At 40.3% G+C, this 17,749-nt stretch overlaps 1 protein-coding gene across 1 annotated transcript in view; it reads left to right on the plus strand.

Moving 5' to 3' along the window:
* Positions 1-14,439, plus strand: part of fmn2b (formin 2b) — a 49,922-nt gene extending 35,483 nt beyond the window's left edge. The window contains exons 10-20 of the mRNA XM_049563829.1: positions 656-717; positions 3,649-3,740; positions 3,890-4,019; positions 4,291-4,437; positions 7,240-7,299; positions 7,645-7,765; positions 7,982-8,074; positions 8,337-8,388; positions 10,950-11,099; positions 12,028-12,109; positions 13,508-14,439. Coding sequence (XP_049419786.1) covers positions 656-717; positions 3,649-3,740; positions 3,890-4,019; positions 4,291-4,437; positions 7,240-7,299; positions 7,645-7,765; positions 7,982-8,074; positions 8,337-8,388; positions 10,950-11,099; positions 12,028-12,109; positions 13,508-13,534 — 1,016 coding nt within the window. The 3' untranslated portion in view covers positions 13,535-14,439. The remainder of the gene's footprint in view (positions 1-655; positions 718-3,648; positions 3,741-3,889; positions 4,020-4,290; positions 4,438-7,239; positions 7,300-7,644; positions 7,766-7,981; positions 8,075-8,336; positions 8,389-10,949; positions 11,100-12,027; positions 12,110-13,507) is intronic.
* The last annotated feature ends 3,310 nt before the right edge of the window (positions 14,440-17,749 follow it).

Consider the following 17,749-nt stretch of genomic DNA (forward strand, 5'->3'; position numbering starts at 1 on the left):
AATGTAGACATACAGGGGGCACTGACGAAAACATTCATCTCACTAAGTAAGTTTAGTCTCATATTTAGCTGTCACAGCCTTTTTTTTTTTGACCAAAGGAGAGAATGGTTCTGCTGAAAGGATAAGAAAACTCTCAGGGGACATCTTACTATAATTACATACTTCCCTATATATCTGTTGAAATATTTAGTGGATAGATATTCATCTAGTCATGACAAAAAAAATCCCCAAATCAATAAAAGTCAGGAAGTGAAAGATATTGTGTTGCCAAACTAGTTGTTGTGGTATCAGTAGCACATCTGGTGCACATTTGCTTTGATGGACTGTATGGTCATTAGGGGTCATTAATAGCTGACTCTGGGTATTGTAACATCATGTGTACAAATTGCCATAAGATTGATTGCAATATTAATCTTTGCACAAAACCCAGACACTACCTGAGAGGATTTAGTGATCCTCCATGAGGACTCCGTTTATCATTTTCTGCCTTTTCTGATATTTCGTTTTGTATCTAATCACATTTTAGCAGCGAGTTGGCATTAGATATCTTTTTTGTTTTCAAATAAGATTAAAATTGACCCATGACCTAAACACTGACGTACACGTTGATCCTTGACTGTCACTGAATAGACCTCTCCTTCTCTCTGTCTTTAAGCCATCCTGAACCTGGACAACACAGTGGTTGACCTGGAGACCCTGCAGGCCCTGTATGAAAATGTGAGCAACACAAACTCTCCACAGTCAGTTTATCTTGCTTGTCTCACTATAATATAATTTGAATTTATTAGAAGACTTTGGGGGTTTTGGGGTGTGGGACCCTAAAAAGGAAAATTTGCCACCTCTTATGTGGACATGCAGACAGTGTTGTTGATAATTGTGTGAATAATTCCTGCTATATTGACAGAAAGCTTAGTTCTCCTGCTTGCAGAGCCATGGTGGTTCCTGCATGTACCAGCACGCATTATGCGCCAGTTACTGATGCCCAGTTAAAACATGTAACTACTGTAACCTGCTCATGCAAGTCTTAAAAAAACACACACACAAAGAATCTATAGTCTCTCAGAGTTGTCACTGATAAAAGCATCCAACAAAAACTGCCCACGCTCAAATTCATTGCAGCAGAATGATTCTGTTGGGCAATTCAAGCAAAGGCATCACCAACTGGTGTTTGCTCTCTGCAGCTCAGGTTTTGGAGAGTCCACGCTGGCAGGATTTTCTTGCACAGCTCACGCAGCTGAAGCTTCAGCTTCTCTCTGCTGCATTTCCTCAGCAGTATGCTGGCTCGAATAAATACAGCTGAATATCTGAGTCAACCAAATGCTGTACAAGCAAAGGAAACAACAAAGTTCTGGAGCACAGCCCTTGCCTAACATTACCGATCCAAACTGACAAGGCTTGTAGTTCTTCTTTGCCTCCAGTTACATCAATCCAAGTCACTGGAGGAAGAATGAACAACAGATTTTGCAGGTGCAAACATTGCTGTCTTGGTCAGTAGTGTAAAAATGTATTGCTTCAGTCAGCTTTAATCAGGTTTACAGGTTTCAGAGGTAGTTTGTAGTAGCACATTCCTTCAGTGGTAAGTGACTGCTTCTATTGTCCGCTCTGTATTACTTTTTGTCATTTTAACCAACATAAGGTTAATTCAGTTTTAACCAGAATAATAGAAGCATTAATACTGCTTTTCAGAGAGTCCTATGTACAGATATGGTCAGTGTATCCTCATACAGTGGTTCGTGTAATATCCTATGAATTAGCACCCCATGAATGACGTTACGTCTGTAATGTAAAGTTATGTAATTAAAGGGATCCAGATCCAGTTTGTCAAAATCGGGTAAAAATTCAGCCATGACTACTCAAAACAGAGTAACTCCTTGCATTTGGTAAAGTCACTCCAGCGGTTACTTCCTGCAACAACTCAAATCTCGTGGGACGTGAGTTTTTTGACTTGCCACAACAAACATGTCCGAATTTTTATCTGATTTCGACCAACTGGATCTGGATGAGCCATTTGAATTTGGTGACCGCCCGTGTTTATTTGAACACGGAGAACGCGGACGTACACGGATGCAGAGCTCATTGAAATTGAAAAGCGGACGAGGAGAGGGAGGGAGCAGTGTGACTTTGGTAGCACATATACTAAAATTGCAACAGGCAGAGGAACATGTCCGAATCCAGCTAAAGGTTAACACAGACGTTCATTTCTCCTTTCCGGTATGTTGTCGGACAATTATACTAACGAGCCGAGCCTATCTGTGTGAAAAAAATGCACTTTTAGTGGACGTATTTTGACATTGTTTGACGCTGTCTGAGTGCCCTATTATTTAATATAGCGCACGCTCACGGGCTACAGGCAGGTCAGCCCTAGCTTTGTACTGGAGAAATGTCAAAAATTGAACATCCTATCACTCATTTAGACAAAAGTAGATTGGAAAATAGGGCCCAGGTTGAAAAAACATTAGTTCTCCTTTAACTTAAAGTTATGGAGATTAGGTTTAGGCAAGTAAAGGTACGGAGGTTAGGTTTGCGGAAAAGCAACATGGTGAGGACGTACGTTAAAATCACTCAAAAAGTTCACTCAGTGTTCACACAGTTCCAAACAGCGGTCTGCTGGGGAAAGTTCTGTGTTTTGTACACTATCCACCATTCCAACCTGCCTCCTAACTTGACGTCTTGGGACCACTTACTTCTTTAAGCAGACTCTATACTTCTGCGTTGAATCGATGCCATAACTACGCCCATCCTACGCTGTAGCCTGACATACACCTCCCCAGAAATGTAACTACATGTCGCAGGGACACAAAGCTCCTGGCTATCTTTGTAAGCTGAAAACCATTTCCCTCAGTGGAAACAAAGCTGAACTTTACAGCACTTCACAGAAACCCCACCAATGACTAGTCTTTTGGAGGTGTAACTGCAGAGTGAGATAGACACGCCACCGCACGAGAATAAATGCTCACAACGCAGGCCACATGTGTAGGCTATGGCATAGACTCTGCATAGAGCTGACACACAAGTATAAATCTGCCTGTACTCCCATTCGCGAATGGGCCCCGTGATCACAGCCTTGATCCAGCATACATGGGTTATGCACGAATCACTGGCTTATCATCAGGTGGAATATGTGGAAAATTTGGTGCATTACTTTTTATAGGAAACCATGCAAACAGTGCATGAGAACAGATTGTTAGACAGTAATTTCTTGTTTACTAACTGTTAGATTGTTCACTGCCAACAATGGCAACTGTGAGGCAAGTTGAAGGGAAAAGGGAGAGATGTGAAACATTAGGCAAAAGACAGAAGAGCATGCAGGTGTTTCAAAAACGATTTGGGGCGATGGTCAACACGGTCAGCAGCTTCAGTGAGAAACTTGAAAACCCTTACCACTCAACTGTTGCATCAAAAATCGCAAGTCTTCTCTAAAGCATGAATCAGTTAAATATAAACACATGGACATGATAAACATATATTTGATCAAGTGTGACTTGCACATATCATTATCTTTGATGCCCATTGTCAGTATGTTGTCTCAGTTTTGTCCAAGGGAACCACCTGTAATAAGATGTATATACACCTCTGCTGTATACGTTCTACTGTTCTGTATGAATGTGGGCACAAATAGAGTCAGTCTCTCTTGTGTCTCTCCCTCAGAGGGCCCAACAGGAGGAGCTGGACAAGATTGAAAAGCACATCAAGTCCTCAAAAGACAAGGAGAATGCCAAACCTCTGGACAAACCTGAGCAGTGAGTTGGTGTTGTCCTTATGAAACTAATGAGCAGACAGGGGTGAATGCTGTGTGTCATTCTGTAAAGACTGTAAAACACACAGGAGAGAATAAGAGATGGTGGAAGAGTTGAATCCAAAGCAGCTGGCATTTCCTCTTTTGTTGCAGATTTCTCCACCAGCTCTCCCTCATCCCAAACTTCTCTGGCAGAGTCTTCTGCATCCTCTTCCAGTCCAGCTTCTCTGAGTGCATGTCGTCCATCATGAGGAAACTGGACACACTGCAGAGGGTATGCAAGGTGAGGCAAACTCTGCTAAATAACGTTTTCACATGGATCAGATATTAAGTATCAGCACTGAGCTGATCTCTCAGCACTAAATCTGACTCAGCTTCTCTGGGTTCACTCTCCAGCTGAATGTTGAACACAGTGCTCTCTCCATAAATGTTTGTGTATTTTATATTAAAATGAACAAAAATTTCTACAGATTTGGTGAGATGTCTCCAAGACACTTTGCCTGCCCCCCTATTTCTTCCCACCTTCACTTTGTGTTTCATGTCTGTCTTTGCAGTTGTTGCAGGACAGTGAGACAGTGAAGCAGGTTCTCGGTCTGGTTCTGGCTTTTGGAAACTTCATGAATGGTGGTAATCGAACCAGAGGTCAAGCTGATGGCTTCACCCTCGATATCCTGCCCAAACTCAAAGACGTCAAGAGCAGCGTGAGTAAAGGCGCTGAAACAAACTGCACTGAAATATATTACCTTGAACCTGAGGGCTTACAGCCATTTTTTTCTGATTATACAAAGAGAAAATAAATGACTTATTTAATCTTACTTATTTTTTACTCTTATCGTTATTTTACACACACACAAAGGCCCGAAATAAACACATGCAAACACATAGAGACCCGCAGACATGCAGATGTAGTGGAAATATAGCAGAGTGATGGTTAGGTGCCCCAAGCTGTTAGGGGTTTGGTGCCTTGCTCAAGGGCACCTCAGCAGTGCTCAACCCAGGCCAAATCTAGTATCAGTAAAAAAAAAAAAGGAGTAACAAATAAAGTAAAAAAACAAAACAGAAAGACAGAGAAACATAAATCCATATTGATTCTCCTCAAGCTGTTTCAGAAGCTGCAAATTCAGCTTTAAACTGTATACACTGTGGTTAAGACAGAGGTGCTAGTAATCAACAGGGTGTATGTCTTTAGTCACACTTTTTTATTCCATGCTCTTATAGCAGATTTTCAGTATAGTAATATACAGTAACATATGCACCATCAGTATCAAATAATAGGTGAATTTTTAAAGGAACCGTTCATCTAAAATCAAATCACAAATATGTATTTGTCCTCTTACCTGTTGTGCCATTTATCAGTCTATATTGTTTTGGTGTGAGTTGCCTAGTGTTGGGGATATCGATTGCAAAGATGTCTGCCTTCTCTCCAGTACAGTGGAAATAGATGGCACTCCACCTAAAAAATACAGTGCTCAAAAAAATTATGGGAAAACTCAAAACGCACATCAGATCGTGATGAATAAATTATTCAAGTTGAAAATCTTTACTGATGTACATTGTAGAATTTGTTAAGAACAAAATGATAAAACAACAGTCAACAGAAATCAAAATCATCAACCCACTGGGGGCTGGATCCAAAATTATACCAAAAATCAATGTGAAAAATTGAAATCACAGGCTGATTCAACGTGAATTTTATCATGGCAACTCATGATAAAAGTTGGAGAATGGTGTCCTTAGGGATCTCCTCCCAGACCTGGATCAGGGCATCAGTGAGCTCCTGGACAGTCTGTGGTGGTACTTGGCCACATCGGATGCACCGATACATAACATCCCATAGGTGCTGAATTGGATTCAGGTCAGGGGAACTAGAGGGCCAGTCAATGGCATCAGTGCCTTCATCATCCAGGAACTACCTACACACTCTGGCCGCATGAGGCCAGGCATTGTCCTGCACCAGGACGAACCCAGAGCCCAGTGCACCAGCGTACGGTCTGACAATCGCTCTGAGGATTTCATCCTGGTACCTAACAGCAGTCAGGGTAACACTGGATATGACATGGAGGTCTGTGTGTTTCTCCAAGTGTATGCCACCCCAGACCATCACTGACTCACCACCAAACTGGTCATGCTGGATGATGTTACAGACAGCATTACATTTACCACTGTGTCTCCAGACTCTTTCACGCCTGTCACATGTGCTCAGTGTGAACCTGCTCTCATCTGTGAAGAGAAAAGGGCCCTGTGCTGGGCTGTGAGTACAGGTCCCACAGAGGATGTAGGGCCCTCACGCCACCCTCATGGAGTCTGTTCCTGACAGTTTGGTCAGAAACATGTACACCAGTAGCCTGCTGGAGGTCATTTTGTAGGGCTCTGGCAGCGCTCCTCCTGTTTCTCCTCAAACAAAGGAGCAGATACTGGTCCTGCTGCTGGGCTGATGCCCTTCTATGTACATGTCCAGCTCTCCTCGTGTAATGGCCGGTCTCCTGGTATCTCCTCCATGCTCTTGAGACTGTGCTGGGAGACATGGCAAGCCTTCTTGTGACTACACATATTGATGTGCCATCCTGGAGGAGCTGGACTACCTTTGCAACCTGATTGGGCTGCAGGTACCGCCTCATGCTACCAGTAGTGACAAGGACACTAGCAGAACACAAAACTAGAGCAGAATCAGTCAGGAAGGATAAGGAGAGAGCAACTGTCTGTGGCCACCACATGTAAAACCATTCCTTTTTCGGGGGTTGTCTTGCTTTTGCCTCTCCATTGTACCTGTTGTCACTTTCATTTGCACCAAAGCAGGTGAAATTGATTCACAATCACTTGTACTTCCTAAATGGGCACATTGATATCCCTGAAGGTTAACTGATTTGGTTTTATAATGTGATAATCAAGTGTTCCCTTCATTTTTTTGAGCAGTGTACACCTGAAAAACTTAGCAGCGATGTCTCTATCCAGAAATCATGCAGAGTAGATGCACACTTCCATTTGTGCTCTGATATGATTGGCGGGTGTAGTGCAGTCAAAAGAAAACAGTTCCTGCATGAAACTGCTCACAACAAGATCTATGGATTATCTTGAGTAAACAGGTGATGATTTTGGGAAAGAGACATTGCTGTTGAGTTTTTCAAATGGTATTTTTTGGCGCTTTGAGCACCACAAGCCGAGTGCCATCTAGTTCCATTATACTGGAGAGAAGGCAGACATATCTACGACCAATATCTCCAACACTCAGCAACTCCCATCAAAACAACCTGCACTGTTAAACAGCACTACAGTTGAGAGGAAAAATATGTATTCTTGATTTAGGAGTTAACTGTCCCTTTAACATTATATGAGGCTGAGGTGTTGAGTAACTGCTTGGTTTGTTCACATGGGAAAAAAACACGTCTTTGTTAAGTCAAGGTCATAATCATTGTTATCAAGTTTGTAGTGCTAAAGACACATGAGAAATACCTTACATCTCCACTCTTGAAAATTCACAATCTTTTTCTTTTCTCTTCATGCAGGACAGCATGAAAAGTCTTCTGTCGTACATTGTAGCGTACTACCTCAGACACTTTGATGAGGTAAGGTTTTTATACTTCCTCCCATACTGTAACTCTTTTTCTTCTTCAGACTTTTATTTTTGTCCATTGTTTATTTTGTCCCAAATTGTATACTCTCATATCAGTCTTCCTCTCATATTCAGAGCTACAAGGTACAACAAAGCAAACCAGAGATAGCAAAACACAGTCTGTGTTATGTACACATGATATTCTGTATACAACATTTTCACACCACATTTCCACATCCCTTTGCTGTTGCATCATACCACAGTCAAGCTTTCAGTGTTCAGATATTTATGACTAAATGTCATAATGTTGATGTGTTTGTGTATCTGTCTGTCTGTCTGTCTGTCTGTCCTTCATCAGGATGCTGGCAGAGAGACGTGTGTGTATCCTCTCCCTGAGCCTCACGACCTGTTCCAGTCTTCACAGATGAAGTTTGAAGACTTTCAGAAAGACTTGGCTCGACTCAGGAAGGACCTGCGAGGTAACACACACACACACACACACACACACACACACACACACACACACACACACAGTGTTGTCCATAAAGCTTGTTTGCTTTCGCCAAACACGCATAGGGCACCTAACCACCCTTGGCACCTATATAATAACCATGCTGGAATTTCTGTTTACATGTAATTTACACCATATGTGCTCTTGTTTTGGCTGTAATTTCTGTCTGTTTTATTTTTATCAGCGTGTACATCAGAAGTGGAAAAGGTGTGCAAGGTCTCAGACGAAGACAACCTGCAGCCTTTTAAAGACAAGATGGAGGAGTTCCTGGTACAAGGTGAGTGACCAACACTCCATTATCCTGAGGAACTACTTTCATATTGAATTAATCTGCCCTTAGCATTTGAAAGAAAGTGAGGATAATCATGACCTAACAATGACCTAACAATGACCTAACAATGATCTTGTTTTAGTTGCATCAACTTAAAGTGCCCTGTGTTGTTTCTGTGTATATTCACTTTTCCTCTCCAAAGTGCATTATGTACCTTTTCATGATTTATTTCTTGCTTGCTGCTTCTTCTTTTGTCCTCCTTTCCTAGCTAAAAGTGAACTGGAGACCCTGGAAACTCAACTCAGCAGCACTCACAAACTGTAAGAGACACACATTACATTCCATACCATATAAACTCCCATTCTCTTTCTCAGTCACTGAGAGCACTGTGTTTGTACCATGAATCCAGAGAAGGTCTGTGTACATATCACTGTGGTCAATTTGCATCATAAATCAGTGGACCCATATTCCTTATGTTTAGCAGTTACAACATTACACCGCAGATGATGACTAAAGCCCCAAATCTCTTCAGTTGAGATCTTCCTACTAAATATAGTTATAAATATAGTAAGTGTTTCAGTTTAACGTCTGTGTAAACTGGCGACTTTCAGCAGAATGCGTCAGTGGTTTCTCATAGTAGATGAGTGTGTATTTAAAAATGATGAAAGTAAAATTAAACTTTTTACAACACATTATCACGCCGACCTCGTCACATATCGATGTTTGGTCATGGAATTTCCACATCAAGATTTGACATGCAAGGTACCCTGGGTACATTGGTTGTTGACGTTCTGGGATGCTGTATCAACCGGCTTTCGCTGTACACACATTGGAACAGGCTAGCAAGTGCCCAGGTGTGTATCACTGTAGAGGCTCCACCTTCAATTCAGGCAAATCATGCACAAGGAATTGTGGGTACTTAATGGCTGCTATAGATAGACACATGCATCCTTGAAAATTATCTGAGGGATGAACTCAGTCCTCGGTGGAATTTGAAAGATCTTTGACATTGGAACAGTCCTTCAGTGAGATTAGATGATGTAGCCTCCTTGAAATTAAAGATCCTTCCTTGACTTTGAGAAGTACCAAGTGTGGGAATCTGAGTGAATAGTTAATGTTTGTTTTTTTGTTTTTTTCTATTAAAGAGGCCTAAATGTGATTGTATCTTTGTATTTTGACCTGAAAAGAATTGTGCCTAACCAGTAACTTTGTTGAAAAACATCTTAGGCCATGGCTACAGAGAAAACTCAGCTCTAATTGGTCAAAGGGTGTGCATAGGCGTTATCATCGCTCGTCAAAATGAATCCTCACTGTTACAAGGCTTCTGCTTTCAGCTGTTACTAAGCAACAGCTTCCCCTACTTGTTAGGGTAGTAAGTCAGTAACATTTATTCCAAAGGCCACAAAGACAGTGACAATGCAAAATTAGAATTAAAAGAGTGCATTACCTCAGAAATATAAATAAGCTTTACCTTAATTGGTGGTACTGCGACAGAAAAACTCCCTCTATGTTATGAAAAATAGTACAAGGTCATTGGAACATTTTTACATTGTGGTACTTCTTCCATCTCTGCCAATAATGCAGGAAAAAAAACACAACAGAGAGGCTAATGATGTGAATCCATTGCATGTAAAGGTTTTGCATTAAAATTCTACTTCAGTACACACTACACTAAAGTAAAAATACATAAGTATTACCAGCAAAATTTACTTAAAGCATAAAAAGAGTACTTGTTAACACTGATGCATCATTCATATGTGCTATTTTACTGCTGAAGCAGGTCGAGGTACTGTAGAGCTACTTTGAATTATGTGCAGCAGTTTCCAATGGGGTCAGGCCCCTCCAAGGGGTCACAAGATAAATCTGAGCATTCATGAGTTGATTCATGGGAGAGGAGAGAAAAAAAAAAGCTCTAATACTTGTCAGATTTTGGACTTTTCTCCAGTCTTGTTTTTTTTTGTGAAATATTCTACTTTTAACCTCTCCAGGCCTTTAATTTAAGAATTACTGAAGATAAATATGTTTAGAGGAGAAGTGTCTCTTTGGTGGACTCGTTACCAACTAATTTATTGTTAGAGGTCACAAGTCCTAAAAGTTGATATCTAGAGGTAGGGTGTCCTGATAAAATTGAACCTTTATCTCTGCATTTTAAACATATATTTGTTTGTGTAAAATCTTAATTTCAAAAGTACCCAGTGGCTCCAGCCAAAAAGTGTAATAAAAAGTATAATTTTGCATCAAATGAAAATACAGATACCTCAGAATTGTACTTAGGTGAAGTACTATTGTTGGTAGATATCCACTCTCTTTTGTTAGCATATTTTTGAATATCTTTGGTGGTGGTTGCTGCTTGCTTGCCCCCCATCAGTTCCACCCCTTTACTAGGACCCCCTTGAAAACAAGATTTTTCCCCCATTAAAGGTTTTTTTGGGGAGAGTTTTTCCTAATCTGCTGCGAGGGTCCAAAGGACAGAGGGATGTCGTATGCTGTAAAGCCCTGTGACGCAAATTGTGATTTGTGATATTGAGCGTTATAAATAAAATTGATTGATTAAAAAATGATTGAAGATGGTACTTCTCAGGGGGTTAATCTTAATAAAGAATTTCCAAATAGAGCACAATTTTTAGGCTCCAGTAAGTAACAAATATGTAGTGTAAATTCAGCCCCAAAACGTGCTCTGAAGGTGAAGTTGGAACATGACAGAAATGACACTAGTGTTTTTCATGCCTGTAGGTCCTCTGGTTGTCACAGTTACTCAAAGTGTGCAGTTGCTGGAGCATCTGCACAGTTTTTTTTTTTTTTTTTGGTTTGTTTTTTTAATCTCTAATCTCTCAACTCATCGATAAAAAGGTCAAGTCAACTTGTGATTGTGTCCTGTCAGGTTCCTGGAGCTCACAGTGTTGTTCTCAGTGAAGGCCAAGGCAGGTGAGAAAGAGACTTCACCCCACACTTTCTTCAGCATCTGGCATGAGTTCTCCTCTGACTTCAAGGACCAGTGGAAGAAGGAGAACAAAGTCATTCTCAAGGACAGGTACATTAACACATGCTGCTCTAAAACCTGCTCTTTTCCGTCTTTCTTTCTTTAAAACCAAGATATGAATCAAATATGTTGTGTATCTTAGACATATTAAGCTTTCTACTTTAGAAAAGCTAAAGTTAACTTGCTTTTAATGCAAAATTAAGATGAGCCAAATGGATTCACACCATGACATTAATCTTGACTGCAAATGTAGTGAAAGAGGTGAAGAAATACTACTTCACCCCACAAAGTACCATTTGTTTATTAACTTCTTACCCCTATGTTACATTAAATTACTTTCCAAACGGACAGCCCTTTCTGACGAGGAACTGAACTAAAAGTGAAACTTATCTATGCTCTCTTCAAAGCCAGACTCCATTGACAAAAACAGTAATCTTACCTCACTGAGCACATGAGCTGCTGGTCTACCATCGCCTCAATCAATTACTTTAAAACCCCAAAGTCACACAATAACACAAACAAACTAACTGATCAAGGTAACGGTAGACCAGCAGCACCCGGGTTCAGCAGGGTTCATTACAATTTTGACAAAAGGGTTTGGCTTTAAAGACAGCAGAGATCAAACTTCACTTTCCGATTAGTTTCCCTTTGGAAAGGGCTGTCTGTTTGGGAAGTACTGAACATACAGCAGATGCATACAACATAAAAAAGACTTATTATACTGTACCACTTGTTTGAGACTTTGTAGACAGATGTTGGAATAAAGTTTTGCTGTTATTCAACGTGATCACCCATGACTTTTATTCATCAAGAGTGAACTCTGTTTTTGGATTCTTCATTTACTGGAAGCATGTGAGAAAAAACGATGTTCTTCGTGAAGTCAGCATAACACAGGCAGTAATTGATATACACATGGTCATTTAGAGGGTGAGGTATTGGTGAATTACCATTAATTGCATTAATATTTTGTGTTCTGCAGGTTAAAAGCGGCAGAAGAGTGTTTCCGGCAGGCCAAGGAGAAGGCTTCCTACAGTGTCAAACCCAAACATGCCTCTGGCATCGTAAGTTCACCTTTCACCCATACTTTTTTGACCACTCCGTTAAGACTAAAGGAGAAAGCTCAAAAAATATATTTATTGTCTCACAACATACAAAGTACAATTGACAGTAAGGCTTTATGAAATATTTGTTGCACTTAATCAGAAGCAGTATAAAACATGTAATTAATGGTTTATCACACTCCATAACATTTGAATAAATCAATTTGGAAATTTTGAATCAAATCAGCTAGTGTGTGACAGAAAGGGGAGATGGTAAAGGTCACATGATTAACTCAACTATCATATGCATTGTCTCTTGAACAATACACCCCTTGCCCCTATCACTTAGCCGTCGCCCCTCCATTTTGCACTTTCACATCTAGGGGTAGGGAGTCCTGATCCTTGCGTGGATAAAGGGATCAGTGAAGTGTAAGGGATACAAGATGGCTGCACAAGCAACAAAAGTCACCCACAAATATATTTTTATTGTTAATCAAGATTTAAAAATTACAATACCACTGTATTATCTTAATTTAATGTCCTTTCAATGTATTACGGTATATTTCTTTATGACAAAAAAATTGCTTATAGTATGCTGATGTCTTGCAAGCCATCTAGCTAACATTGTGTTGATATTGCTGATTTATGTATGATAGTCCCTCATTTGTATCTCAATGTTGCGGCGCTTGTTGCCGCTCCCCTAATATCAGTGCACACTGGCAGGGTAGGACGAGTTGCTAGCCTACCAAGCAGCACTAGTGGCCTGATAATGAAGCACAGTTCTATTTTATTTGGTGACTTGTTGGATCGATTGATAGCATGAAACTAAAGTTATGAACAAAATCCGAGCATCCAGACTTTTCTATCTCCATTAGATAAATGGCAGAGGTTGTGATAGTATGTTACCATTATTGTGATAGTCGCATCTGTTTATGTAAACGTCATCGACAACTACTGACAGCGAACCAGGGTCTTCAAGGGTTGTCCTATTCCATAGGTAAAGATCTTAACTATTACCCCTTGTTGCTCTGTTCTGATGGGCAAAGGGGCACTCGGAAACGAGGCGTAGGGGTTAAAACAAGAAATGGCATGTTAGGGAAAGATGGCTGTCAGTGCTGGCCACTATCATGAGACATCATGTGAAATTTCTGCCAGTATTGAAGGTAGCAAACCCATAACTTTCAATGTTAATCGAAGTGTTTGAAAATTGAAATGTGTTCTGCTATCTCTCTGTCAAGAACAAAACAACTAATCAAACTGCTGTTTATCTAAATGTTAACCCTTCTTACTTAAGATTGAAGACAGAACTCCATTTTAAATCCCCTACTCTTGTTTCTGTAGTTTTGCACTGCTTATTGACAGATGATAGAGACTTAAGATAATGCACTTAACATCTATGATCCTATCTCTTTTCTACAGAAAGCCAAGCTTGGCATGAAGATTTGAATTAGTGGACATGGAATGCTTGTTTTCCTGACTTTGGCACCAGCAGTGATTCAAAAGACAAAAAAAATATGAAGTGGACAGAAGAGGAAAATGAAGTGATGTATGTGCAGCTGAGCCTACTCTGGACGTCTTGTTTTGTTGATTTATTTCTTCCACTTGAATACGTTTTGCGTGCTCCGTCAGCTTGAGGCCTTATGTTGGTCTCCTGTCTGATAACTGAATTTAACACAATCATGGATGAATGCTGCTGAAGGGCCACCAGGCACCAGGAATCATGGGCTGCTGGGATCACCACAGCTCAGAAACAACATTCGCTGGAATAATAACATACTGTCTGTGCAGCCTGTATGCCTACATGTATAAAAAACAGATGTCTTACTGATTAAGATTTTTCAACACAATAGAAAAGGAAAACACAGTTCAACACAACCCATGTCATAAATCACATCAGTAGCTTAAATAATTAAGGAATGTAACTTCAAACTGTTAAGCAATCGGATCCACCAGATGTGAAAGCTTGTTTGCAGTGAGATTTTGTGAACATAGCTTGGAAATAATGGAGAAAACAGCACAGGAGAATTTAAGGCTGCAAGGCAAACCTCAGCTACTACAGGAACAGCGCTTATGGGTCAAAGCCCTGGAATGGAAACTGTGGAGCCAGTTTGGGTCCGATTGGGGGTATACATGCAGGAGTAATTCGACTCCCTATCACATTATCTGGGTATGTTAGTCAGACTTTGAGAAATTTAATTTAGTATGATTTCAGTCCGACTAACATGTTTACATGTACTTTTGAAAGTCCAGTTTTAGTCAAACTAACACAATAAATCGATTTTCTCTAATGTCATGAAAACGTACTGACTGAAGGAGCCAGGCACTAATATACACTCGGATGTGTTATTCCATGACTTAAGACAGCGCACTTTTGATTTACTTTTCTACTCAACATACATTTAACATGTTTGTTACACATACTACATCAGCATGCAACATGATTAATGAAGCTGAACTTAAAGATGCACTATGCAGGATTTTGTTAAAAAACAACGTATAGACTAATACAGAGGTATTCCCTCTCATTCATCACTTATGACCTACTAGAAGTGTGTGGTGGTGTATTTATCCAGCCCATTCTCATTCCCAGGTCGTCATATACTGACACTTCGTCACACCCCCCCAGCCTATGATACAGAGGGCAAAGGCACCTTCAGCTAACTCCAATGACCAAAAGTCAACATTTTTTTAACATACTGTTATGCAAGTTATGTAGTTCCCATGTGAAAGCAAAGGTCAACCTTGTTTTGATGTGGCATTACATAATTTTAACACAGTCTGAAAGAAATACACTGCTCAAAAGAATTAAGGGAACACTGAAATGACACATCAGATCTTGATGAATGAATTGTTCGAGTTGAAAATCTTTACTGATGTTCATTGTAGAATTTGTTGAGAACAAATTGGCATAACAGGACTCAGTAGAAAACAAAATCATCAATGCACTGAGGGCTGGATTCCAAATCACACTGAAAATCAAAGTAAAAAATTTAAATCGAGGCTGAGCCAGCTTGTGTGAATTTTATCACAGCAACTCATAATGTGACTCAGTAATATGTAGGGTCCTGGCGTGCCTGTATAGACTCCCAACAATGTCTGGGCATGCTCCTGATGAGTCTGTAGATGGCGTTCTGGGGGATCTCCTCCCAGACCTGGATCAGGGCATCAGTGAGCTCCGGGACAGTCTGTGGCTGTAAAGGGACGTGACGTACTTATTTGACTCACATGACTCACGTGACGTAGGCTATGTATGTTAGGGTGACCATATTTTGATTTCCAAAAAAGAGGACACTCGTCCGGCCACGACATAGCCTACTTAAATGATACTCGCAGTTTACTCAAAGATGCCTTATAATTTTAATATATTTAAAATTTATATATATGGATAGAAAATTCAGTTATATTACAAAATAATATCTCTCAAAGACATAAATTCAGATAGGCCCCTATAGGGGACACATACACACACTAGAGTGTGGCGATCCGAGCCCGACAGTACCCGATGGGTCGGCCAGGGTTGGTCAAAAATGTAGCTATAAATTGTATTCGGGCTCGGGTCGGATTCGGTCAGCTTTCAGTGAAAATGTAGTGTAAAAATAAATAAAATCCTATTGTGTGTCCTGTTTATTGCTTGGGCACTGTTATTTACGTGACAACACCTGAACATAACACACACAGACACACACTGGCTGTTTGCTTCTACCTCTCTCCTCTCTGGAAGTCTCGGACCTCTAGCCGCCCGCCTCCGCCTTGATTAAACGCTGAAAATAAAGTAAAAGAGGGAGACAGGTTTTTCCTATTTTATCTTATTTTGTTATATTTCTCCCTCTCGTCTCACTGGAAGCGTCGGACCTCCCATTCCCGTCCCCCTGTTAAATAGCCTGTAACAACTGTGTGACACAAACTCAGTGCTTTGGTCATTAAATAATGTTGGGCTCGGTTCGGGTTCGGACAGAAATATGTGGCCCGTGCCGCACTATAACACACACACACAAACACACGGAAAACCGGACATTATCATCAGTTTTTAAAAACCACCCGGACGCCCCGGGCATGACGTGAAAAGTGGACATTTGGTCAGCCTAATGTATGTTATGTTACATACTTAATTTAACTTGAACCACAAGCATCATTGAGGAAGCTAAAAGGAAGCTTCAAAAATCACAGACAGAGCACACAAAAAACACACATATAGCCAAAGAGCGTAATTCTTGGGTTGGCTTTCACTTTAGTTGGCGATACTGTTTACAAACAGTAACTAAAAATTTCTGCATAGTGTGCCTTTAATGGTTCATTCTTGACCATGGAAACATCATTTAACAAAACAATTTCAACTCAGTTAAATGTGGTAGAAAGCTGGGCAGTTGGCTGAAGAAAAAATAACATGCTTTTGGTGCAGGTGGCAGTGCAGAGAGGCCATTTACAAAGCATTTTATATTTTGGTTCATAATTCCTCAACCCTGAGGCGTACAATACAAGCAAAATCATTTTTCTTGATGTGTTTTTTTAAGATTACACCTGTTATTCCACCACTTTGCATTTTAAAAAACAAAAAAGGGTTTTCCCCCATTCTTACTATTTTCATCCAATCTTGAGTCTCCTCTTATATGGAGTAATGTTGTTATTGCAACTGATTACTGGCCAACATTATTCATCTTGAATGGTTATAACCCTTCAGGTTGAAAAATAATGCACCAAAATTTGTACATATCCCACATGATGATGAGCCAGTAATTTGTGTGTAACTGATGTATTTGAGAAGGCTGCAATCACAAGACCAGTGCACTGACAGGAGTAAAGACGGAAGTGGTCCCTTTAAGGAGGCAGGTGGGGGTGGTGTGTTAGGACTTTCCTGAGGAGACCACTGTTACTGAACTTTCAGTAAACTTTGACTTATTTTAAGATATGTTGTCTCCAGATTTGTTTTTGTAAAACTAGTTTACTTGCCTAAACCTAACCAAGCTTTTGTTGATATTCCTGTATTGGTATTCCGGAACTTGGGATGAGAAGTGTTGAAAGTTACATACTATGTAACTTTCAACATGGTTAGGCTTAGGCAAGTAAGGTTACGCAGGTTAGATTTAGGAAAGTAAAGTCATGTAAAGTTATGTAGGGTTAGGTTTAGGGAGCAAAAGCACATGGCTACTAATGTCAGGACTTCAACAAAAGCACATGGTTAGGTTTACGCTACAAAAGCATGTGGTTAGGTTTAGAAAAGAGCATCATGGTTTGGCTTTACATTCACAAGGGAAGCAAACATCGGGCTCCTGGCTCACAGTCCACATTATGTCCAGTGGCATTATAAACTGATGCCAGCCAGCATCGTATATATGAACTGCAGAAGATGGCTCTTGGTGACAGGTGTCTGACACCAAAATCACTGATCATGTGGTGGTACTCAACAACTTTGGAATGAGAACGGACTGTAACTTTACTTGCCTAAACCTAACCTACGCAATTTTAGTTGCCAAAACCTAACCATGTAACTTTACGTTAAATATGTAACATCATTTGTGGGGTGCTAATTCGTAGGATGTCTTATGAAGTGTATGAGGATACATTGAACCCTTGAATACACTGGACCACTGCAACCAAATGTAGGAGGCACTACAATAATATATGTTTAAGTGGCTCAAATGGCTGACTCATGTTAAATTTTCA

This window comes from Epinephelus fuscoguttatus, linkage group LG20 (genome assembly GCF_011397635.1).
Source record: "Epinephelus fuscoguttatus linkage group LG20, E.fuscoguttatus.final_Chr_v1".
Lineage (NCBI taxonomy): Eukaryota > Metazoa > Chordata > Actinopteri > Perciformes > Serranidae > Epinephelus > Epinephelus fuscoguttatus.